The sequence below is a fragment of the Drosophila erecta genome, unplaced genomic scaffold (genome assembly GCF_003286155.1).
Source record: "Drosophila erecta strain 14021-0224.00,06,07 unplaced genomic scaffold, DereRS2 tig00000219-arrow-pilon, whole genome shotgun sequence".
NCBI lineage: Eukaryota > Metazoa > Arthropoda > Insecta > Diptera > Drosophilidae > Drosophila > Drosophila erecta.
In genome coordinates this window covers 367828-393186 of record NW_020825213.1, presented here as the reverse complement: position 1 = coordinate 393186, position 25359 = coordinate 367828, and the positions used below count along the sequence as shown (strand labels likewise).

Here is a 25359-nt window from a genome sequence, read left to right as displayed (position 1 = left end):
TTAGAATACATAAAAATATTAAAGATATACTACTAAAAGTATTGAGTCAAGTACTTTTAAATAATTTTAAATGAATAAACAGGATTCATATTAAAATTAACAAGATAGAATGGTATAGTCAAGTTCCCCGACTCTCAGTTACCCGTTACTCAGCTAGTGGAAGTGCAAACGAGAAATTTCAACATTTCCTGGAATATCGGTAGAAATTGGGAAAAATTTAATAAAATGAAAAAAAAACTCAACAATTTTTTAAAAGTTTGGGCGTGAGAGTTTTGGGCGTTTTGTAGGCGTTAGAGTAGGTGTGGCAAACAATTTTTTTTTTGCAAATCTATAAAAATGTATATATAAAGATATAAATTTATATAAAAAATGAAAAAAATATCACATTTTTTAAAAGTGTGCGGTTTGTGGGCGTTGTGGGCGTGGCAAAAAGTTGTTTGGCAAATCTATAGAAATTTACAAGACATATAGAAATGTGAAAAAATATCACATTTTTCAAAAATGTTGGCGTGACAGTTTTGGACGGTTTGTGGGCGTGGCAGAATGTTTTTTTTTGTAAATTTATAGAGGGTTAAAGGATATATAAAAAATGAATAAATATCAAAACATTTTTCAAAAGTGCGTGGCAGTTTTGGGCGGTTTTTGGGCATTTGAGTGATCGTGGCAATATTTGGAAACAAACTTGCGCTGCGCCTATGTCTCTGCAAGGTGGATGCTTAGTCTCATCATTTTAGCTTTTGTAGTTCCTGAGATCGAGGCGTTCATACCGCCTTATACTTTACCTTACCGTCTATATACTTTATATGGTCGGAAACCTTTCTTTCTGCCTTTTCACCGAATCTAGTATACCCTTTTACTCTACGAGTAACGTTATGGTGAACTATGGAGTTTTTTGTATGTTTCTCGATTTCTGTTAATGGTTTAGAAGGTTTGCTGGTCCCTTAGAGATAGCTTCTTGATTGGGCACCCAATGTCTACTGCATGTGTCTACTGTGCGTGTCATCCAAATCAAGTCGTCTGGTCGTTGCGTGGAATTATTACGTGTCAATCGCCGTAACTACGTGTGGAACTGTGAGAGCGCACGATTGACATGCTGGGTCCCAGGAGCACGATTTTTCCGAAGGGCTTAGAGCTTCGCCGCGAGATTGGCCGTTAAGAATCGTAACCTTTACATTACCGGTAACTTCAGGCATAAGGTGACGAAGAAGAAAAAAGAGAAAGTGTAAAAGGCGACATAGGCTTGTGATAAACTCTTTTTGTGGGCATAGAGTACAGTGGAAAAGTCGACTCAATCATGATATACCAAAATGCGTTTGCAAGATCAACTGTCCAGAGATGGTGCCTCGATGAGTTCTACTACTTCTTGTTAGCGTTCAGATAGTCGCACGCAGCTTGACTTTCTTACAGTAGCTTCAGAATTCAGCTATCCTCCTTTAGTTTATGCTGGTGTATCCCTTGGCAAACCGTTGTGTTGTCAATAGATAAACCATTTCCTACAATGGTGTACTTTTCTGGATTTGCCATGGCCAACTCGATGCATTTTATTACGACCTGTTTATCATCAGATATTGTTTATCATCAGAGCACATCAGGTACCTTTTGTCCTCAGACTTGGGAATTGCCAAGATGTACAGAGAAGTCTCGCGTATTTCGACTGGCTGGGAGAATTTGACTATACCAGTTGGCAGGCTCTCATGATCTCATGGAGTATGGAGTACGACCGTCGTCTCCCTGTCTATTGCGTTAACTCCCCCGAAGACGGCGATTAGTTTCTGGTCCTTGATGATCCTAGACATCCCGTGGCCTTGGTACTTGGTACTGCTGCTCCATGCTCGAAATCTGTTCCGCGTTGTGTTCCAGGTTCTGGACAACCAAGGCATTGATCTGTTGGTCAATAGTTATTATAGCCTCGCTGGATACCTACCTGATCGATGATTTGCTGCACTTAACTCAGATCGACGATGGTGGCCAGCTTAAAAATGCCATCAGATAGTTACTTGCTGTTGCTACCGGGGTATAAAGGGGTATCAATGTTTTGTTTTTGTTATTGAATCCATTTGGACGCTGTAAAACATTGGAAGAAAGCATTTTATAATTATTGATTTAGGGCAAAAAGGCGTTCTTTTGATTTTGTTTTCATTTGTATTTTAAATCAATTCCGTCTTAATTTTTACGTTTGAAGTTTTAATAAAAAATTTTTTGTAGTACTGGGCATAGTTGCTTAAATATTTAATGCAATTCCCTTTGTGCTTAAAATGGTACTTTACAAGTTGTTTCCCTCCGCTTCTATATGTTTTTGGGCGACATATTCTGTGTCGCCCTTTGAATATACCTTTTGTTGAGATTTTCAATGATAACTTCTTTTGGGATTTAGTGGGCATATTCGAGGATTATCTCCGCATCCACGAGGTCCATTACCAGTCGTTGGGTTATACGAATTTTGTAAGACTAAAAGTTTTTGAAAAAGAAATAACTGAAAATAAACGTCTGGATACCATTTATTACTGATGGCTTAAGGAAATTGTAAGAGATCCATTGGGGTGTGGTCAATTATGGGGATGTTTTGCGTACATGTCTTCCGTACATGAAGTGGCTCGCTCAAAAAGGCGAACTGTTTTTCTGCGTTCTGCTCGATACAAGTTGCAACGTCTAGCTAGATTTGTGTGATTGCCCGACCAAGATGAAGGCATGGTTTCAAATTTACTTCAGCTATATTAACGGGATACTGGCGTCGTTCTCTTGACATCCGTCGTCCTTGACAATGGGACCTGTGCCGACTCAAATTAGACCTAGGATATTATGGTGGCGGGGCCACAAGTTTTTTCGTCCATTAAGTCGACTCAGAGCTCTTCCCAAAACTACCGTTGCCAAATTCCAGGACTTCTGCGTTGAACGCTCCTGTTACAGAACTGCAACCAAGGATTGCAAAATCTCTTTCTCACCACGCCAGCACCTTGTTGGGTCCTTCTACAGCACCCTTACAGTGTGGATCCCAACGTTCAATCTGTTTCACTGTTCACTCGATCGCTGTAATTATCCTTGCACTTTTACTACTGATGCGGTTTTTCACTTGTCGTCTCGTTGATTTGTGCGCGTTCTTTCTGACCGGATGCATGTTTTAGCCTTATAGGCCACGGCGATTCAAGTCCAAGTTCTAGCAACGTCCCGTTAGTTCAAGTTACGTCCTGTTTGTGCTCATCCAAAGTCCGCACCGTTACCGTTCGACCTCTGCGCTGACTCGAGTCCAAGGTACTGTAAATTTACGGTCTCTCCGCTTTGCCGGGGTACAAGGTCCGTTATTTTCCGTTTGACCTGTCTGCCCTGGACTTCTCCTACATTCCAGCCTCTTTTCCTGCACCAGGGGACTCATTTTAGACTACATTACATAAATGTGTAAAAGTTTAAATGGTTACGGTAAGCATTAATTATTTTTTTTGCAATTAAATTTGAAGCGTCCTTGAGGGCACTTTCTATTGTTGCTATGGACTCAGGCTGGGAGGCAGAGACAGTGTTAGAGCTCAAGTGGTTAATACGTTGTTACGCGCGAAAAAGCATCGGCCACTATTTTAGTTTTTTTCGGCTCATATATTCCATATATTCGCAGTACCAAAAGAATTCAAATTAAAAAATTACCGGTTAAATATCAGAATCTATCAACCACACATTAGTCTTTTATCTCTGTAGAAGAAGACCTCTTGTAACGCAGCCCTTTGCATTCTGGGTGTGAGAAAAATTGTATGGTAATACGTAATTTTTAAAAGAATACTGTACAAAATATTTGATCATTAAAAATTAACATAATTGTTTTGATCTAATTTTTTTGGTTATAATACAAATATGGCCAAATTTGTTTTTTAAATTTAGTTGTGGAGATTTTACTGACCTTGAATGTTATTAAAACGCTTTTTATAAATCTACTGAGAGCTTTACAGTGTTATACTTTTTTGGTTTTTTGGTGGCAAATGATTTTAAAAACAAGGAAGAACGCTATAGTCGAGTTCCTAGACTATCAGAAAGTGCGAACGAAAAATTTAAAATTTGTTTGAAATATCGATAAAAATGAAAACAATTTTAAAAATTTTCAAAGGCGTGGGCGTCTCAGTTTAGGACGGTTTGTGAACTCTTTGAGTATGTAGCAAAACATGTGTGTGTAGTTTTAAACTTTAATGAGTTTAAAAAATATAATCGTTCAATGTGTCACGTTAGAGACCTCGGCACCAACTGGGCTCGGACTAGAGTTCTTGATGCACTATCAAACTGTTTGTTGTCTATTAAGCAAGCTCTTTAAACTTTTTCCAGATAATTCCACTTTGGACTCCAATGTCACCATTCTCTAATGATAAATTGTGAAGTTTTGTCTTGTATTTACTTAGTATATAATGTTGATCGGCCGAACCGTCGTGGTGGAAGATACCTCCTGTTGCCGTTAAATCCAATTTGACTTCTGAGCTTATAGGTATTCCTGACTCCTCGAATATTGACTTTATTTCCGTTAAGCTTTCATTCCCTAAGTTCAGGGTCCTAAATTTAATATTTATTTAGTGACTCAAGTACTATTATTCCAAAAATTTGGAATTTTTTTAATGAAGGATTTTTTTCGGTTTCAGACTTGACTTTTGCGTCCGAGACCCTGTCCGTAAACTATTTCTTCTTCTAGATTCACACCATTATACAGTACAGCATTTTGTGAAGACTTCTATATTGCCACAGCGAAGATTGTACTTTACGCAAACAAATTATTTTAAGCTATCCCAGTCGTTACTACGCGGTTTCTATTAACAACATTTCTCAGTTCTGTAATTTCAATATACGATATAGGTTAATATAGGTTAATCGCTTAAGGTTAAGTTTCATTTAACTTGAATCCGAAATTATATGTTATCAAAAAACTGTTATATACCGAGCAAGTATATTGGTTTTATTAAAAATTACAAATCTATGATTCTTATCAAATTCCTACACTATTATATACACAGCTAGTTGGAGTGCCAGAAAAATATTGAATTTGATTGCCAATCCAAACAATTCTACGAACCACGGATGCTTGTAGCGAAGTTCTGAGGCTAGAGCATGATGAGATACAACCACCTCAACCAATCAAAAGTCTTTAGTTTACACGTCATAAAAATTATTTAACAATATGTTAAACTTATTTAATAAACGATTTAATAAAAGAACATATCAAAGAACATGAAAATTCAGCAGCAGTCGTACTTTGACGACTAGACCTTATTATTCTATCTTGATTTTATATGACCTTGTAGTTGAGTTCCTTGACTATCAGATACCAGTTACTCTCATAGTGGGTGCGAATTCTAGATGTAAAAATGGTTTTGGAACCTGGATAGATATTGGCAAGACAAATTAAAAAAAAATAAAAACATTTTTAAAAGGCGTGGGCTTGATAGCGTTTGGTCTGTTTGTGGGCGTTTCAATGTTTGACATATCGATGGCAATTGGCAAGACAAATAAATAAATAAAAATTAAATATATATAAACCACTTTCCAAAAGTGTTTGTGGGCGTTAGAATGGTCGTGGCAAAAAGTGTTTTGTCATATCTATAGAAATTTACAAGACGAATAAAAAACTAAAGACAATCAAAAAATGTTCCAAAAGTGTGTGGCATTCTTAAGCGTTTCTTAGGCGCTATTGGAAATAATTGGAAATAATTGAAATAATTGGAAACAAAATTGCAATGAGTCTACGTCTCTGAAACCTGCTTGCTTAATTTTAACTTTCTACCTTTTATAGTTCCCGAGATCTCAACGTTCAAACGGACGGACAGAAGGACATGGCTAGAGGGACTCGGCTAGTGGTCCTGATCAAGAATATATAGACCGTTACTGCAAGAGTTTATAAACCTAATTTTTTTCATAAATGTTTACACATTATTTTTTTATGTACGGAATCCTCATTCCTAATAATGAACCACACGATTTTGGAAACCTGCTTACAATCACATTTTTTAATAAAAATAGATACAATCTTTTTTTTTGCAGAACGTAGAACTTCCAGAATCGTTTTCTTTGGAACTTAAGAATTTGTTGGAATTGTTACTTCAAAGGGACGTCTCTAAACGGCTTGGGTGCATGGGAAACGGGTGAGATAACACTGTGTAACAGGAAAAAAATTACATTGTCAGAACCCAAAAAAATGGTTGATAACGAAGCGAAAATTTCCAATAGAGACACGAAAGTTGTTCCTTAAGCAATTATCAAAACAAATGGGACCTAAACGTTTAAAATAGCTTTATCTAAGTTTTAATGATATTCATGTTTTTTTAGAATGCATTTTTTTTAACCTTGAGGTCCTTTTACTCGGAGTTTTTGATTAGGGACTACATATTTTCATGAGCACATTCTGGATGCGTATGCAATCCAAAAATTTTGTATGGGTTCCATCAATGTAATAATGTAAATTCACTAAAATATTCCATATTCCAACGCAGTGTACTGATATATTTTCTCTTTATCACACCTTTCAGAGCGGATGAAGTAAAAATGCACACTTTTTTCTGTGGAATTGATTGGCACCAAGTTTACATACAAAAATATACTCCACCTTTAGTACCCCCTAGGGGAGAAGTAAATGCCGCAGATGCCTTCGATATTGGATCGTTTGATGAAGAAGATACCAAGGGCATAAAACTAAACGACGCCGATCAAGATCTTTATAAAATGTTTTCGTTGACCATATCTGAAAGGTAAGATTTTCGATAGTTTATGTATATTAAAGTTGAAAGTTGAAATTAAGCATGCAGGTCAAAGAGACGTGGACGCAGCGCAAGTTTGTTTCCATACGCCCCTATAACGCACACAAACCGCCCAAAACTGCCACTCCCACACTTTTGGAAACTAATTTGATATTTTTCATATTTTTATTAGACTTGTAAATTTCTATCGATTTGCTCGCCCACACTAACACCCACAAACCGCATAAAACTGAAATAGCCAAACTTTTGAAACATTTAAAATGCTATTTAGTTTTTTTTTATCCCCAATTTCTATCTAAATTCCAGTTATTAAAATTGCACGTTCGTACTTCCACTAGCTGAGTAACGGGTATCTGATAGTCGGGGAACTCGACTATAGCGTTCTCCCTTGTTTTGTGTTATATTCTCATTTGCCCAACTTTGGTCATTTCTTACTCAACCTTTACGCCTCTTACAACTAAACAAAAAACCCATTCACTTGAATCTTAGAACAGATGTTGGCGGAGAGTGTACCAACATACCAAAACAATAAAATCGAGAACCGCAAAATTTAAAAATCACCTTACTTTTTTAACACACCTCGTATATACTGCAGATATACACAATCTGAACGATAATAACTGTTCCAATATGCAGACGATTTCTTTCTGCCATGCTTCGACCCTACTTTTCCGTGGCAGGGATAAACTCTCGGCAAAAATCTTAGAATCTCCAATCGAATGTGGAGAACTAAACCTCTCTTTTAACCTTGTTAAATCGAGCGTAGCTCAGTTCAATCTGCGAAGGCAATGGCTTCAAAAAATTTTCAATGTGGAGTAGAAAATATTAAATATTTATAATAATTATAGTAATTATAATTATTATAATTACTCCCCAAGTACCCAACAAGCGGTCTCTTCGACCAACAAATTATGCGCATTCCTAAGATTACTAAGTGCCTGCACAATTTCGGAGGAGTAAGCTAGAATATGCATATTCATCCTTCTGCAGTTTATTCAAAACATAAATAAAAGTGCATACGAATCAAAGCCTCAGGAAAGAGCTAGGTCTTATGAAATGCACTCAAATTGAATACGGTAACTTGTTAAAGTCTTTGCGCACGCATTGCCAGCCAAAGAAATATTATTAGAAAATTATGATCTCAACACTAGCTTTTCCTGGTCGTACAACGGCTTTAAATTCATCTTAAACCAATTCAAAATCTGTAGTAGCCAAATTATGTTAGACTGAGAAGCACAGGAATCGAGATAATCTTTACTGACAGCTCAGTTACCGTCCACCAATCCCATGGTAAATAGTACCACTAAATGTTCTCCTTTTTATCTCTTGTATGGTTATGAGCCCCGAGATGTTCTTACGAATAGCTTTACAAACATAATTTAAAGTTAGGTCCAAAAGATGCTAACGGATGTGAAACTAACTAAACTGAGAGCTGACGCCGTAACAGTCAATGATTATCGAGCTGCTGCCAAAAAACGTTACGATGCCAGACATTCTAAACCAACTTTTTTTAGCCTTAGTGATCTTCTGTTGGTCATCACGAAAACTTGAGCCTCCCTACAAGGGCGATTTTATTATGACCAAGGTGATGTCGAACGACAGATATCTAGATATTCCAAACTGTAAACGTTCTAGACACACACTTTTAAGTTTCAAAAGAGCAAGCACATGTTGTAGAGGAACAAATTCTCCTTTTAAGTTGGTAAGTGTAGCTTAAAACAAGTTTTTGTTATTGTCATTTATATTTTTTCTGTAGTTTACTTAATACTGTCTGTCTCAACGTCAAGGTTTCAGAAACTATAAACACAAAACTTCAACGCCCACACACCGGCCAAAACTGCCACGCCCGCAGTTTTGGAAAATGTTTTGATTTTTTTGATTTTTTTTTTAATCTGGTAAATTTCTATCGATTTGCCAAAAAACGCCAAGCCCATATTTTCTTGTAGAGTAAAAGGGTATACTAGATTCATTAAAAAGTATGTAACAGGCAGAATTAATCGTTTCCGACCTTATAAAGTATATATACAATTTTTCCACGCCCACACTTTTAAAAAATGTTTTGATTTTTTTTTTGTTTTATTTACATTTATTATTATTTATATTGCCAATTCCTTCCGGAATACCAAAAACACTTTGGCCACACCCATTTTACCGCCTACAATTGGCACGTCCACAGTTTTGTAACATTTATACATTTTTTTTAAATTTTGTAATTGTTTTTCAGAATAAGTTACCGCCTCTCTGAGTAACGGCTATCTAGCTCGACTATAGCGTTCCCTATTTTTTAATATAAAAGGTAGTTCTCTCTGCTAATCTCAATTTTTGTTCATAAAAATTGGTACTCGTTTTGACTTCCGAGACAAATGCGCCACTGCATATGGTACATAGTACTTTAAATTGCTCAGGTTATTTGAGTTTACGTTAATTAGTCCATTAGTTTTAGTTGTGGAGTTACTGTTTTTTAATATAAACAAGTAGTCTTTTATTGAACTTTATCGAAGTTTATGTGGTAGTTTACTATTTTAACTATTTTATGTGTTGAATATATCGGAGATCGAGGAATCCAGGATTATAGACCATTATTATTTCCTTTTCTTTTCACTGTAGCGCAGCGAGTTGCAATGTTTTTCTGTTCACTACGGAGGACCAACTCGAACTGCCTTCCTCTCATTTACTTTACTTCAGTGGGATTTCGGTCTCCTTCCCCACCGCGCTCTCATTCAGAAATAGGATTATACGTCCAAATTTTCTCTACAGTTCACGCTCTCTTCCGCACAAACTTGGATACAAATTTGGATATAGTTATCTATATCTAACTTGGATTACTGTACTTTCCGTGTAGGATTGGAGAATTGCAAATGGGAATTGGGAGCTACACCTTGTCAAACGATCCGAGCCTTTTGATTTGCTGCTCTTTAGTGCTGCGATCTCCTGAGCAACCTTTTCAGGTTCAACTGGTTGTACTGGCGAACCAGGAACACATGGACTGTAGAGGTACTTTTGAGTTGCAGCAAGATCTTCACTCGTGCACCTTTCGAAGGGGATAAACGTGTTGTGGAGATGATCTGTGAAAACTTCTCCTCTCTCAGATTCAGTACGGGAATTGTCCGCTTTGCAAACAGGAGAGGCATTTTTTGCAGGTCTCTTGATGTGGCGAGTGACATGCCAGAGATTATTCTGTGTTTTTAATTCCTCAAGGAACCTATGAAAAGAGTCCTGCCGTAGTCTGCAGTGTCTTTCTTGAGCTCTTTGTTGCACGATTTAGTCCCCGGGGTTGTGTGTGTACAGCCAAGATTTCCTAAGGCGTCTCTTTTTAGCCACGAGCCCGCAACTTCTGGAGACCAGAGATTGAGGTCTCTTTCAGCAGTTCTCGGTGTCGACGAGGGCGCGAGTTCGCATGCTTCGCAGCGTTGTGCATTTCCTTGGTGAGACCATTATCTAAGTCGCTTGGTGTGATGGAGGAAGGGTCAGGGTTGAGGCAGGAAAGCACCCAGAACGTAAACTTGGAGGCTCCTTGGAGGGGTTTTTCTGAATACCGGGATGTTGAGGAACAGGTCGACTGCGCAGTGATCCGAGAGGAGGTCTGTGTTGGTGGAGCAATAAATTTTGGCCTGACCAATACCTTTTGAGACGGCAAAATCTACCAGATTGGGAGGCTTTATGGGATCGGTTGGCCAATAAGAGGGCTCGCCTGTGGAGTGACAGTCCAGTCCATTGTGCTGCAGCTATCCGTGGAGAGCTCTTCCTTTGCGCGCGACCCCCACCACGAGTGTTTATCATTAAAATCTTCTGCTGCTATGAATGGAGATCCGAGGAACTCAAACTCCAGTAAATTCCTTTCTGTAAGCGAATGTCTGGGAGGGTAGATAATGTCTCAGACTGCAGACTGGTGATTATAATGTTGGCACATTGAGCCCATTCCTCCTGGATCGCTGGTAGCTCCGTATACTGAATGCCGCCTCTGAGGAGGATGGCAGCTTCCCCTCTTGCCCAGCCGGATTGATGGTTGTTTTGGATGAGATCGAGCTGATGGATCCGCTGATGTTAAACTGGGATCTGTGGACGAAGTGGATTTTCTAGGCGAGGAGTAGGTCGACTTTGTTCATCTTGATGTAGTGCGCCACTTCGACCTTACTCCTTTAAAGGCCGTTTGCGTTCGAAATGACAATTTTGAGTTTTACTTGCATGTCTTGCTGTTTAGTATGGTAGGTAATAGCTGTGTCATTTGGGAGAACATTTTCTCCATCATCCTCGCCATCATGCTTTCAAGGCGGACAAACATTGCCTCTATTTGTCTGGGCTGTGGGGCTTCTGGGGGGTTTGTTTGGAGTGTATGGGATTAGGTGTGACGCCTGGGTTGCGGTGTTGCTCTCAACATTCCTGCCTTTGTGTGCAGATTGTGCTTTGGCAGCTTTGTATACTTGCCATCTTCTATATGACGCGGAGAGTGATTGGATTGACAGGGAGCGTGCTTTCTCATTCTCCTGTTTTGAACACTATTTCGATCAGTGAAGGCCTCCACCACATTGTTGGTGGCTGGTACAAGGTTAGCAAAGAAGATTACCAAGGGTTCCTTGGTTCTTCTGCTAAGGGATTGTGTAGGTCTTTCGCGGTATGACCCTGGCTGCGAACTTCTTCAACAATTTCATTCCGGTCTGCTGTGTGGTGAAGTTCTTTGATGACTACCCTGTAAGGTCTCTCATCTTTGGGTTGGAAAGTACGGTACCTTTTTTCTGGGCCACGAGCTGTTTGCGTAAAGTTGAATATGACTCCTTTTTTGGCATCATTACTCGAATGTTTTTGTTTCTTTCCGTCTTGTATGTAATCATCTATAGTAGAGCAGAGATGTTCCTCACGTCTGGGATACAGATCGGGGGGTGGTTTGACGGTCTTCCGGTTGGCTTGGGTTTGGATACTGATTCCTCTGCCGCAGGTCCTGGCTCGTCATCATCACTATCGTCGTCTTACTATCGTCGATAGGATGGCATAGGCCTTACCTGTGTCCCTATCAATTCTAAGGACTATGTTGAGTCACCCGATTAACGGTGCAGCTTATGGCTAACTGCATTTCTCCCAATGCCTCCTGCCGCGAACGTTTGCTTGTCTCTACCGCTGTTAACATGCCCTTTAGCAAACTCATCACAAGACATACATACATAGACATACTTGGTGAAAGCGTCAATTTATACAATTACGTCTTCCTTTTTGTCATTCTTGCCACTCATTTCCTCACTTATATCAATATGAATGTTATGCCACTTTCGGTATAAAATGTAATTCTTTCGTTTTACCTGAAGCTGATTTCGACAATATATATTATATGTCACGCAATTTTCTACGAATTACTTCACTTCAATCTGTGTGATTAAAGCCGGTTTCGGAAGTTGAGATAATGCTTGGATTTTTCGGTTGGGCTTCAGTTCACCCTTCTATATGAAACAACCAATGTATGCAATCTCTGCACACAGAAATTGACATTTTTTCCATTGAAAGAAAACCCTGACATCGAAAGCACGCACAGCACCTTCTCTCATATCTTCTACTCTTCTTCCTTAAAGATTGAGACAATTAAAAATGCATAAGTATTACTTAAATTACTTAACTGATGATGTGTCCCTTAATCCAAACGGCATTGCTAGAAATTCATATTGACCATCGGTGGTCCCAACTGGTTATGTTATTGGCTTGAAAAATATTTTCCGCTTCGTAGATCAATCTTGTCTGATACCAACGGCAAAGTATACTTATCTGACACGGTGCGCTTAATTCACGATTGTTAATATGAAGTCTGTCGCTGCCTTTCTTTATAGGCTAACATAGGGCTACCGAAGGGAGAGCTACTAGGACATATTACCTTTGATTAACATTTGATTAATTTTATCCTTTACTATCTGCCTTTTATTTTCGCTATGGCGATACGGTCGCCTTTGAACGGTCTTATTCTTGTCTAGCAATCGGATTTCCAGTAATCCCGTAGACGTGTAACTGTCTACAAGCGATACCATCAATGAAAAAATATGTCAAATTATGTCAATTTTATTTAATATGTTATTATCAATTACCGATAATACCATCAAATATCAAACCGTTACTTTCTAACATCACTACAAAACCAAGTTGAAAATTATCCTTTAATTTTTGAGGCAACTCCTATCTACTACATATCTGCATTGTCTCCTATGCCTCTTAAAACTACTGGATTATAGCATCTTTTGCAAACTAGCTTCTCGATGATTGTTCCTTCTGTTACCGAGCCTGCGGATCCAGAATCAAAGAAAAATGAAAAGCGCTCACCAGATTGTATTGCAGTCCTGATCAGCTAAATTACCGCACTCATGTCGTTTCTCTTCTCGATGCTAATGCGCTGTTGTTGGTCCTTCGTACACATTTGAATCACGTTACTATTGATCAGTTGCTGCTATGTATCGTCTTGTTTTTCTCTTATGCTCTTCTCCTTCGGCTCTCTATTGCCTTGTTTTCCGCGACAATTGCATCCAGCAGTGTTTGAATTTCCTGCCTCTTCTTTTCGGGGCCTTGATTAATTCCACAGAATTCGCCATTCTGATGAATGTGTGAGCCTTGAATTGTTGTTGTAGCTCCGCTAGTGTCTTTATATTTGTTGTAAATTGTAAACGCTGGAGTGTGGAATTAATTATTAATTAATTAATTAATTAATTATTATGTAACCGAACGGCTGGAGTAGACCAAAAGGTATTCAGCTACCGACGTCAGCTACCTGTGTCTCAATTCGGTGAGGTAACGTTGCTTCTTTGAAATCGGCACGCAGACACTGTCTCCTCTTCTGTTGCCTTGCTCCAACTCGTGCCGTCTCTCTCTCGTTCTCCGAATTCTCCTTTTCCAAAGACTTGTTCTCCAATCGATCTCCAAGCTCCGTTTCTTCAAACTCTCTTTCTCCATACTCTGTTTCTCAAAACTCTCTTTCCCCAAACTTTCCATCATTCTGCAGTTGACATCTGCATTTGTGCGGAGTTTAAACTTCTCACATCTCCCCTTTTCTTCGGGATATAATAAACTTGTTCTTGGCATCCTTGGTAAACACTTCTGGGATTCCCTTGACGCTCACAGCCCTACCAAAGACACTAGAATAATAAGATGCGTAACGCCGTACGATTTTTTTGCACACGATTTTTTTGGGCTGGCTCTAGAGCTGGCTCCAGGCTCTCTTGAATTTTTGTTCAAGAGCCAGAGAGAGAGCATTCTAGAGCCAGCAGCTGTTTTACGCATACAGCGAAAGCCGATCACTGTAAGTGTGCACACGTATGTTCATATATTGTAAATTTGTCAAAATATGCCCTTCACTTCAGAAGTTTATGGACTTTCAATCTATATTATTTGTACTCGATTGCCACCAAGTAAAGTCTTTAATTTTGCATTGCATAATTTATTTGCATATTTGCATAATTATTTAAATAAATCATAATATAATAGGTGAATAAATGTCCATCGATTGTTGCCACATTCTGATATCCTACGTTCGTGCGGCGTTGCCATTCTATGGTCATATGTTTACTGAATTATTGAATTGTCTGTATTCTGAATAACTGTATTTCTGCCCATCGATCGATACTATAGTGCAGTACCAATCTACCGCCTTGTAATCGAAATGCCCCCTACCCTAAGCACATAGTGACCAGGAGGAAATTACTCGTAGGAACATTTTCTCTTCGAACATTTAATTTTCCCCTGCCCTTGGATGGACGAATTTTAAAGGCATTTTAATTTTTATTATAATTAAATTTATTATACTATAATTACTATATTACGTTATTCATAGAGTAAAAAGGGTATACTGGAAATACCAAAGGGTATACTCATTGAAAAGTGTATAACAGTCAGAAGGAAGCGTTTCCGACCAAATAAAGTGTATATATTCTTGATCACGATCAGTAGCCGAGTCGAACTGGCCATGTCCGTCTGCCCGTATGAACGCCTCAACGATCTCAAGAACTACAAAAGCTAGAATGTTGAGATTAAGCATGCAGCTTAATGTTGTCACGGCCTTACTTTTGAAAAATTTTGTGATATTTTTTCTTTTTTTTTATATATTTTGTAAATTTTTATAGATTTGCCAAATTACTTTTTGTCACGCCCACTCTAACGACCACAAAGTGCCCTAAACTGTTACGACCACACTTTTAAAAAATATTTAAGTTTTTTCCATTGTATTATTTTTTCCCAGTTTCTACCGATATTCTATAAAATGTTGAAATTTCTCGTTCGCACATCCACTAGCTTAGTAACGGTTATCTGATGGTCGAGGACTCGACTATAGCATTCTCTTTTGTTTTTTGTTATATAAAGCTATTTTGACATAAACAAACTATTAGACTAATTAAACTAAATAATAGGTTGTCAAATATCTTTATTCAATGCTTTATAAAAAGTGTTACAGTGATCGGATTTAGTTCAAATATGCGCCGTTTTGTTCGATAATCTGTTTCCATCTAGACGGCAACTTCATAATACCTCCCTCGTAGAAGCCCCCCTCCTTATTTGCGAAGAACTCGGACAGCCACTTTTCACAAGCCTCTTTTGAGTTCAACTTTACACCACCAAGGGCATTCGCCATGGACAGGAACAGGTGGTAATCACTTGGCGCTATGTCCGGGCTATATGGTGGATGCGATAAAACCTCCCATCCGAGCTCCCTTAGCTTCTGACGAGTCATCAACGAAGTGTGTGGTCTGGCGTTGTCCTGGTGGAACACTACACCCTTCCTGTTGGCCAATTCTGGACGCTTCTGGTCGATCGCCTGCTTCAAGCGGTCCAGTTGTTCGCAGTAGATGGTAGAATTAAGCGTCTGGCCATATGGGAGCAGCTCATAGTGGATGATTCCCTTCCAATCCCACCAAACACACAGCAAAACCTTCCTGGCCGTCAATCCCGGCTTGGCCACTGTTTGGGACGATTCACCGACCTTCGACCACGACCGTTTTCGCTTGATATTGTCGTATGTGATCCATTTTTCGTCGCCAGTCACCATCCGCTTCAAGAATGGGTCGAGTTCGTTCCGTTTCAGCAGCATATCGCAGGCGTTGATTCGGTCCAGAAGGTTTTTTTGCGTCAAATCATGCAGCACCCAAACATCAAGCTTTTTTTTGTATCCAGCCTTCTGCAGATGGTTTAAAATGGTTTGGTGACTAACTCCCATCTCCTGGACGATGTCACTAGATGCCACATGCCGGTCTAACTCGATGTATTCCATGATTTGATCGGTATTTGTCGTCACAGGTCTTCCGCCGGCTGGCTTATCCATGGTGTCGTTTTCATCGGCTCTGAATCGTCGAAACCATTCCTCCGCGGTTCGAAATGATAGAGTACCATCCCCCAAAACACCATTAATCTCACGGAATGTTTCTCTAGCGGATTTGCCTTTAACGAAGAAAAACTTTAAAATAGCGCGAATTTCGGCGTTAGTGAACTCCATGTTTACACGTCTATAACTGTTGAACGCAATATCCAAACTAATCATATATAGCCTTATATATATGTATATATATATATAGTGACATATGTAATGCTCAACCACACAACATATATCTACAACATATACCAGCCACTTTATATATTCTCTTACTTAGCAACAATAGAACATAGAACCAAGAATGCCTTAGCACATAAGAACCCCAACTTCTTGGTGACAATAACAAATTCGGCCGATGTAAACAATTTAACATAAACATCCGCAGTCTTATTCGTTATTCCCACTAGAAGGGTGAAAACTGCTTACACAGCTTAAAGGGTCAAAACTTTCCACGTAGCTCAAACTCGGCCGATCTGTATCCATGCGCAATCCACCCAAGAGAGCGCCTAATTTACGTAAACATAAATGAGAGCCCATGTACGCTCAATATGAAGAAGTAAATAAGCTCAGCCAAGGGTTTGCTAAGCGTTCGCTTTGCAAATTAGATTTAGATTTTATTCATACTTCAATTGTATAAGACGTGAATTTGTCTCCGACGTTCGCTTAAGTTTTTGATTAATAAAAATATTTTTTTTATAAACCAACAAACCGCGAAGTTGTAATTGGCGCAGTCGGTAGGATCCGCGTGTGAACATAATCTCTTAGAGCTAATAAATTAGTTCGAGATTAATAAAGCGCAGCTCGTGGCGAACAAAGTTTCGTTTGTGCTTCAGTTTATACAAAGCAGATCCGCAAAAGAATCTATGTGAAAAAATATTTGTGAATAGTTATCTAACTCTCGATGTTGGATACTATTAATACAAATTAAAAACTGCAAGTGACCATTAAAGCGTGACCCACCAAAATAAATAAAAGGTGTGACTGTTACCAGGTCAGTGTACCCCATCTAACATTGATTGGACCGTTACGAAGGTGTGTGAATCTTAAAATTAAAAAAAAAAAAAAAATAATAAAAACCCCGGTATTAACCTACCAAGTGATTCAAAAGCAAAAATCAACAATAGCCAACAACATGGCACAACCCAGTGAACAAATTATGATTCTATCCGAGCTACATTTGAATCAGGCTTTGGGCCAGATTCGCCACATCCCAACATTTGATGGTTCCACAAGAGAACTGGCATCATTTGTGAGACGTGTGGACTTCGTGATGTCCCTATACCCGACAACAGACAAGAGGCAACATAGTGTACTCTACAGTGCCATCGAGATGCAGCTGTCCCGACACGCACAAGAAGTGTCCCAGCTACAACAGTGCAACACTTGGGCTGAACTGCGATCAGTCCTCATTGATGAATTCAAAACCCAAATCCCATACGAAGAGCTGCTAAGAAGACTTTACAACACATACTGGAGTGGTAGTATTCGTAAGTTTGTAGAAGAACTAGAAAATAAGATGTTCGAAATTTCAAGTAAATTATCACTAGAAAATAATTATACAAATACAACTCTTTATACTGCCGCAATGGCTAATACTATAAAAGATGTAATTTATAAAAGAATTCCAGACAGAATGTTCATGACTTTAGCAAGATACGATATTACAACAACATTATTAAGACAAGTAGCGCAAAGGGAAGGCCTTTACGATACAATTGTATCAAATACAGAAAAAGTTAAAGCTAAATCAAACAGTCCATCTACATCACAAAGCAGTAGTAAAAATAATGAATTTCAAAAGAACAAGGGAAATAATAATGACCAAGGTACAAAACCTTATTATATTCAAACACAGCAAAATCAAAATAATTATGCAAGTAATAATTCAAAAAGGGTTGAAAATAACCAAGCAACATACAGCGAGTTCAAACAAAAATTAGACCAGGGTAGAGCGCAAAACGCTCTAAATTATCAAAAACCCATATCTTATTCTACTACTAACCAAACTCAAAAAAGGCAGCGTGAAAGTTCCAGTGGTCAGTCTAAAATGGACACCAGTGAAAATTTTCATCAACTTGCCTCGGGATCGGAATCAGAAGTAGAAGAAGAAGAACCTACCCATTCATATAACTATGAACGATATCAAACTCAAATGTTTGATTGACACAGGTTCATCAATAAATTTGAGGAGTAAAAATGTTTTCAATTGTCCGATTAACTCGAAAGCTCCATTGGATGTACACACAATAAACGGTCAAATTATTTTAAAATCAAAAATTTCATTAAAACCTATTAAACTATGTCCGACAAAGCAAACATATTATTTACATAAATTCTCAGAAAAATACATTTTGTTAGGCAGGGAATATTTGGAAGATTCCAAAGCAATTATATGCTATACATCCAATACAGTCATTTTAAATAAATACACATTTAAATTGCGACTTGAAGATATTAATGAAGAAGAAGAAACACCTAAAGAGAGTTTAAAAGAAAACCTATTAGATTCTCTAAATATTGAGTATGTCAATTATGTAATTGACAACGAACTCAATGAAACAAATGAATTTCGACTTGATCATCTAAACGATGAAGAGAGGAAAGCCCTCACTAGTGTCTTATACGAGTTTAGTGACATACAGTACAAAGAAGGTGAAAATTTGACCTTCACAAGTACAACTAAGCATGTCATAACAACTAAACACGAAGGCCCAATTTACAGACGCCCATACAAATACCCACAAAGCTTCGACGAAGAAGTCGAAAACCAAATGCAACAAGGCATCATAAGAAAATCGAATTCTCCGTATTGCTCTCCGGTTTGGGTAGTACCCAAAAAGCCAGATGCATCGGGAAAATCAAAATTTCGCATAGTCATTGACTATCGCAACCTCAACGAAATAACCGTTGATGACAAAAACCCAATACCGGTAATGGATGAAATATTGGACAAGCTTGGAAATTGCCAATACTTTACAACCATTGACCTCGCAAAAGGTTTTCATCAAATACAAATGGATGAAAATCCATTGCGAAGACAGCTTTTTCCACCAAAAATGGTCATTTTGAATATACTCGAATGCCATTTGGTTTAAAAAATGCACCCGCAACTTTTCAACGTTGCATGAATAATCTCTTAGCAGATTTAATATACAAAAACTGTCTCGTATATATGGATGACATAATTGTGTATTCCACTTCATTGGAAGAGCACATAATGTCTTTGCGAAAGGTATTCTTAAAGCTCAGGGAAGCAAATTTAAAATTACAGCTAGACAAATGCGAATTCCTTAAAAAAGAAACTGAATTCCTAGGGCATATAATTACAACAGATGGTATTAAACCAAATCCCACAAAAATTAAAGCCGTAGTGAATTTCCCTATACCAAAGTCCACTAAGGAAATAAAATCATTTCTTGGTCTTTGCGGTTTTTACCGCAAATTTATTCCAAACTTCGCTAAAATAGCAAAACCAATGACATTACGACTAAAAAAAGGCTCAATAATAAATATCAAAGACTCAGACTATTACTTAGCTTTTGAAAAACTAAAAGTGTTAATAACGTCCGATCCCATATTAATACACCCAGATTTTAAAAAGTCTTTTTCACTAACTACTGATGCCAGCAATTTTGCTATAGGCGCGGTATTATCGCAAGAGCATAAACCTATATGTTATGCGAGCAAAACTCTGAACGAACATGAAATTAATTATTCCGCAATAGAAAAGGAACTGCTTGCTATTGTGCGGGCCACTAAATATTTCAGATCCTATTGATTTGGTAGAAAATTCGAGATCTACAGTGATCACAGGCCATTGGTTTGGCTTGATTCAATTAAAGAGCCAAACATGAAACTTCAGAGATGGAAAATCAAATTAAATGAATTTGATTACCATATCAAATATCTCCCTGGTAAAGAAAACCATGTAGCAGATGCTCTATCAAGAGTAAAAATTTAAGAAAACTTCCTAGGAGAAACCTCCAGTAATATTTCGTTACCAACACAAGCTACTATTCACAGTGCTCAAGAAGATAACCAATCTTATATTTCCTTAACGGAGAGGCCAATTAATTACTACAACAGGCAGATAGAATTTATAAAAGACGATAATAATACCGTAGAAACTAAAGGATATTTTCATAAAACAAAAATTAAAATTCATTACATAGAAATGACAAATGTCCATGCCAAAGAATTAATTAAAGAATATTTTTGTACTAAAAGAAGCGTAATTTTCTTTCATAACGAAGCAGACTTCCTTACATTTCAAAACGCTTACATAGAAATTGTCAGTCCGAATAACATAACTAAAGTTATGAAATCAAACATCAAATTAAAAGATATTGAAACATATTCAGAATTTAAAGAAATAATTATAAAAAGCCACAGAGAGCTTTTACACCCAGGAATAGAGAAACAAAACTAACCTTTTCAAAGAAAAATATTATTACCCAGACTACCAAAAGTTAATACAGAACATTATTAATGAATGCGAAGAATGTAACATATCCAAAACAGAACATAGAGATACAAACTAAACTATGAGTTAACACCAGAAACTTTTAATCCCAGAGAAAAATATGTTATCGATTTTTATTTAATTAATAATAAAACATTCCTGTCATGCATTGACATTTATTCCAAATATGCCGCCTTGATTGAAGTTAGCAGTAGAGACTGGCTGGAAGCGAAAAGAGCTCTCCTTAAAATTTTCAATGAAATGGGAAAACCGTCCGAAATAAAGGCCGATAAAGATTCTGCTTTTATATGTTCCGCGTTACACTTATGTCTTAGGTCCGAAAATGTGAATATAAATATCACAACAAGTAAAAATGGAATTTCTGACATTGAAAGATTCCATAAAACAGTCAATGAAAAGTTAAGAATCATTAATAGTGAGTCCGACCCAGAAAATAAGATAACACAATTTGAAACTATTCTCTATGTATATAATCATAAAACCAAACACAATACAACTGGTAGAATACCAGCTGATATTTTCATTTATGCAGGAACACCTGCATATGACACCCAAAAGGAGAAACAATCAAAAATAGATAAGTTGAATAAAGATAGACATAGCTATGAAGTAGATACCAGATATAAACAAGCACCATTGGTAAAAAGTAAAACAACTAACCCATTTAAGAAAACAGGGCGTATAGAACAAATAGATGAGAAACATTACGAAGAAACAAATAGAGGAAGAAAAGTTGAACATTATAAATCTAAATTTAAAAAACAAAAGAAAATTAAAACATTATTTGCCAACCTATTATTTAAAACAGGATCAATTAATATACCTATAAACTATGAATATCACTATTTGTCCGTAAACTTAACAAAAACCGAACAAACTTTTGCAAATTTAATTAAACAAGCTGAAGAATATGGTACTATAGCCCAAATCCAATATTTAACTGAAAAATTAGACAGAGAGATGAATGGAATAAGAATAATAAAACGCAATAAACGTGGTTTAATTAATATTATAGGTACCGCATATAAATACCTTTTTGGCACTTTAGATCAAAATGACAAAGAAGAATTAGAACGAAAAATAAACGATCTTTCTCAACATAGTATTCAAATTAATGAATTGAATGAAGTAATAGAAGTAGTCAATAGAGGCATTGAAGTAATCAACCATTTAAGCGCAATAAGTGAGTGTGACAGAAGATTAGAACTTTTAATATTTAATTTACAACACTTTACCGAATACATTGAAGATATAGAACTTGGTATGCAGTTAACAAGACTTGGTATTTTTAATCCCAAATTATTAAAACATGATCCATTATCACATGTAAATTCCGAAAAATTGCTAAATATAAAAACTTCTACGTGGTTAAAATCAGATGCAAATGAAATACTTATTATTTCCCATATTCCTAGAGACATTATAAAAACTGCACTTTTTAACATCGTACCATATCCAGACGAAGATAATAATATACTTATAGAAAATGTAAATGATAAATATTATATTCAAGATAATCAAGTTTATAAACAAAACTCAAGAAAACCAATAATAAACAAATGTATTACAGGAATATTAAATCAAATACCAACAGAATGTAGATATTCAAAAACACATAACAATATTGGAATAACTTATGTAGAACCAAACATAATTTTAACTTGGAAATTATCAAAAGTTGTATTAAATCAAAACTGTATAACTAATAGAGAAATTATAATAGAAGGAGACAATATAATAAAAGCCTTTAATTGTTCTGTTCAAATAGAAAACATATTAATCACAAGCACAACACTAGACTACACACAAACGGTCTATATCAATAACAATGTAACAAAGTTAGAACCATTATCATATCTACACGCTAAAGAAATAATTAAAGAACACACTAATACATACAACACATTACAAATTGTTACATTAACTATACTTGCTATTTATACTTGCACTTATACTATATTTTATTTATAAATATAAAGGCATTCCAAAAAAAATTAATTGTTAAGTATAAAAAAGAGAATTCAGAACAAATAAAACAACAAAATAGTATAACAGAAAATATAAATACAGTACTTGATACTAATCCTGTATTGTATCCTAGAATATCCGCCTGAGGACAGGCTAAATTTTAAGGGTGGGGTAGTGACATATGTAATGCTCAACCACACAACATATATCTATAACATATACCAGCCACTTTATATATTCTCTTACTTAGCAATAATAGAACATAGAACCAAGAATGCCTTAGCACATAAGAACCCCAACTTCTTGGTGACAATAACAAATTCGGCCGATGTAAACAATTTAACATAAACATCCGCAGTCTTATTCGTTATTCCCACTAGAAGGGTGAAAACTGCTTACACAGCTTAAAGGGTCAAAACTTTCCACGTAGCTCAAACTCGGCTGATCTGTATCCATGCGCAATTCACTCAAGAGAGCGCCTAATTAACGTTAACATAAATGAGAGCCTATGTACGCTCAATATGAAGAAGTAAATAAGCTCAGCCAAGGGTTTGCTAAGCGTTCGCTTTGCAAATTAGATTTAGATTTTATTCATACTTCAATTGTATAAGACGTGAATTTGTCTCCGACGTTCGCTTAAGTTTTTGATTGAATAAAAAAATATTTTTTTTATTAACCAACAAACCGCGAAGTTGTAATTATATATATATACGAGAAATTTCAACATTTTATAGAACATATATATATAACTGTTCAAATTATGTATAGCATTGCCAGATACGAGCTCTGTAGGGCTTTGTACATTTCAAAGACAACAACATTTTCAAAAGACAAAAAGGCGGAATGTAGATATTTGACAACCTTATATGTAACGTAGTGTTTAAAATTTTTATATCCCACGATAGTTTGCAATTTGAAGAATACCTGAGGTAAAGCTTCGGATTTTCCTATGAACATAGTTATTATAATGCATAAATGCAGTTTTTAACTAATTCTCTTTTCTGATCTAATTCTCATCTTTTCTCATTTTATTTCATTATGAAATCAGATTTTTCCGTATTTTGTTACCTGTTTTTACAATAAGTTCAAAAAATTGATTTGATATCTTGTTCTCTTCTTTGTCTTTTGTAGGTGGCAACAGGAAATTTCTGAAACCGTATTTGATACAATCAACACTGAGACCGATAAACTAGAACAAAAAAGAAAATTAAAGCAGAAGCAGCATTTCGATGCAGATGAAAAGGAATCGGATTGTATATTACATGGGTACATAAAAAAACTTGGGGGCTCTTTTGCATCTTTATGGCAAACAAAATATGCCAAGTTATATCCAAATAGGTATGTATGAATTCAATAAAAAATAACGTATTCAAAATACCGATCGGTTCATCTGCTTTATCACATTGAACGATCGAGAATAGTTATCATTTAAAAAATATATATTAAATACTAAAATATGTTGCATATTGCTTGTTATTGTTATGATTGTTATATTTTATGAACATTTTTATTTAGGCTGGAGCTACATTCGGAAAGTGGAAATAATAAACCAGAATTAATTTTTATGGACCAAGTAGAAGATATATCATCAGATTTTATTCTGCACAAAAATGAGAATTGCATTCAAATTCGCATTAATGATGGATCCCGAGATGGCCGAATTATTTTGACAAACTCAGTAAGCAAAATAACTACATTTCTTACGATTTAAAAACAAACAATTTTTTTTATCAGGATGAAATTGGATTAAAAGAATGGGCATCTTCTCTAAGATCCGCACATAAAATTTCTCAGGACCTCTTGGGATCGATGGCAAAAAAGGCTGGAAAAATATATGGCAGTGAAAGAGATGTCAACAAATCCATGTATATTTTTGGTGGGAACTGTTCAACGAAAACTTCTAACGGGTCTAATTAATATATTTATATTGAGTTTTGTAGCTTAATAATTTAAAATATGTAAAATGTAGAGGTACATCTTATAAAAATAAATGTGGAGCTCCCTAAAGATTAAACTTCATGCTAGTATAGGTCTTCTTAAACACAAAACCTTGGGTTGCAGACTTGAGAAAATAGTTAGCGTTTAATTATAGTGTGTAACAAAATGAAACTTTTACTAAATTACAGTGCTCTATAGTGTTGCAGGTGACTGCTGTGCTCAAAGCAAACAGCCTTTTATCCTAAAGAGCTAATGTGTTATGATCAGACGTACAAAATATATTGTTTTAAGTTTAAGGGAAAGCTTCTTTAACAGGACTAAGAATTGTATAGAAGGCGATATATGTTAAACCTCTGACTTCTTAAATCTGCGTAATCTCTTAACCAGATTGAAGGGTATAACTACCTCGTTGAGTCAGACTGAATGCTACAAAGAAAATACAGTATGACAATAAACGAGCGTCAAATAACCAGTCCAGCGGACCCAATCGTTCATATGGTAATTATACTCCAGTAATTGGCAAAGTTAATCAAAAATCATCAAAAAATCAAAGTTCAAAAAAAGAGAAATTGTAAAATATTACTCCTAGACTCTAACACAGCGCTTACAACCAATTTCGGGAGTAGACAAAAAAAGCTCTAATCCGGAGCCAACTAAACCGAAGACTACTAAAAACGACGACCGTCTCGGAAGAGTACAGTCTTTGGAGAAGACAGTCTTGGGAGAGACATTCTGGGGAGAGGACAGTCTCGTGAGAAGGCAGTCTCCTGATAGGACAATTTCGGAAAAGGACAGTCTCGTGAGAGGACAGTCTCGGGAAAAGACAGTCTCGCGACGGATACGTCCAATAGATAGATAGATTTCGTGTCCCAGACAAACAAAAGATTTCGAGTCCAGAGAGGACACCTTCTATCAGATCCAGCACAAAATTC

At 36.6% G+C, this 25359-nt stretch overlaps 1 protein-coding gene across 2 annotated transcripts in view; it reads left to right on the top strand.

Moving 5' to 3' along the window:
* Nucleotides 1-24508, top strand: part of LOC6541861 (G protein-coupled receptor kinase 1) — a 165248-nt gene extending 140740 nt beyond the window's left edge. Inside the window, exons 11-15 of one of the 2 annotated variants that reach the window (XM_026982801.1) lie at nucleotides 6001-6101; nucleotides 6486-6704; nucleotides 23621-23827; nucleotides 24005-24167; nucleotides 24224-24508. In XM_026982801.1, the coding sequence (XP_026838602.1) occupies nucleotides 6001-6101; nucleotides 6486-6704; nucleotides 23621-23827; nucleotides 24005-24167; nucleotides 24224-24406 (873 nt within the window). In that variant the 3' untranslated portion in view covers nucleotides 24407-24508. The remainder of the gene's footprint in view (nucleotides 1-6000; nucleotides 6102-6485; nucleotides 6705-23620; nucleotides 23828-24004; nucleotides 24168-24223) is intronic. The other variant, XM_026982802.1, reaches the window with a different exon arrangement.
* The last annotated feature ends 851 nt before the right edge of the window (nucleotides 24509-25359 follow it).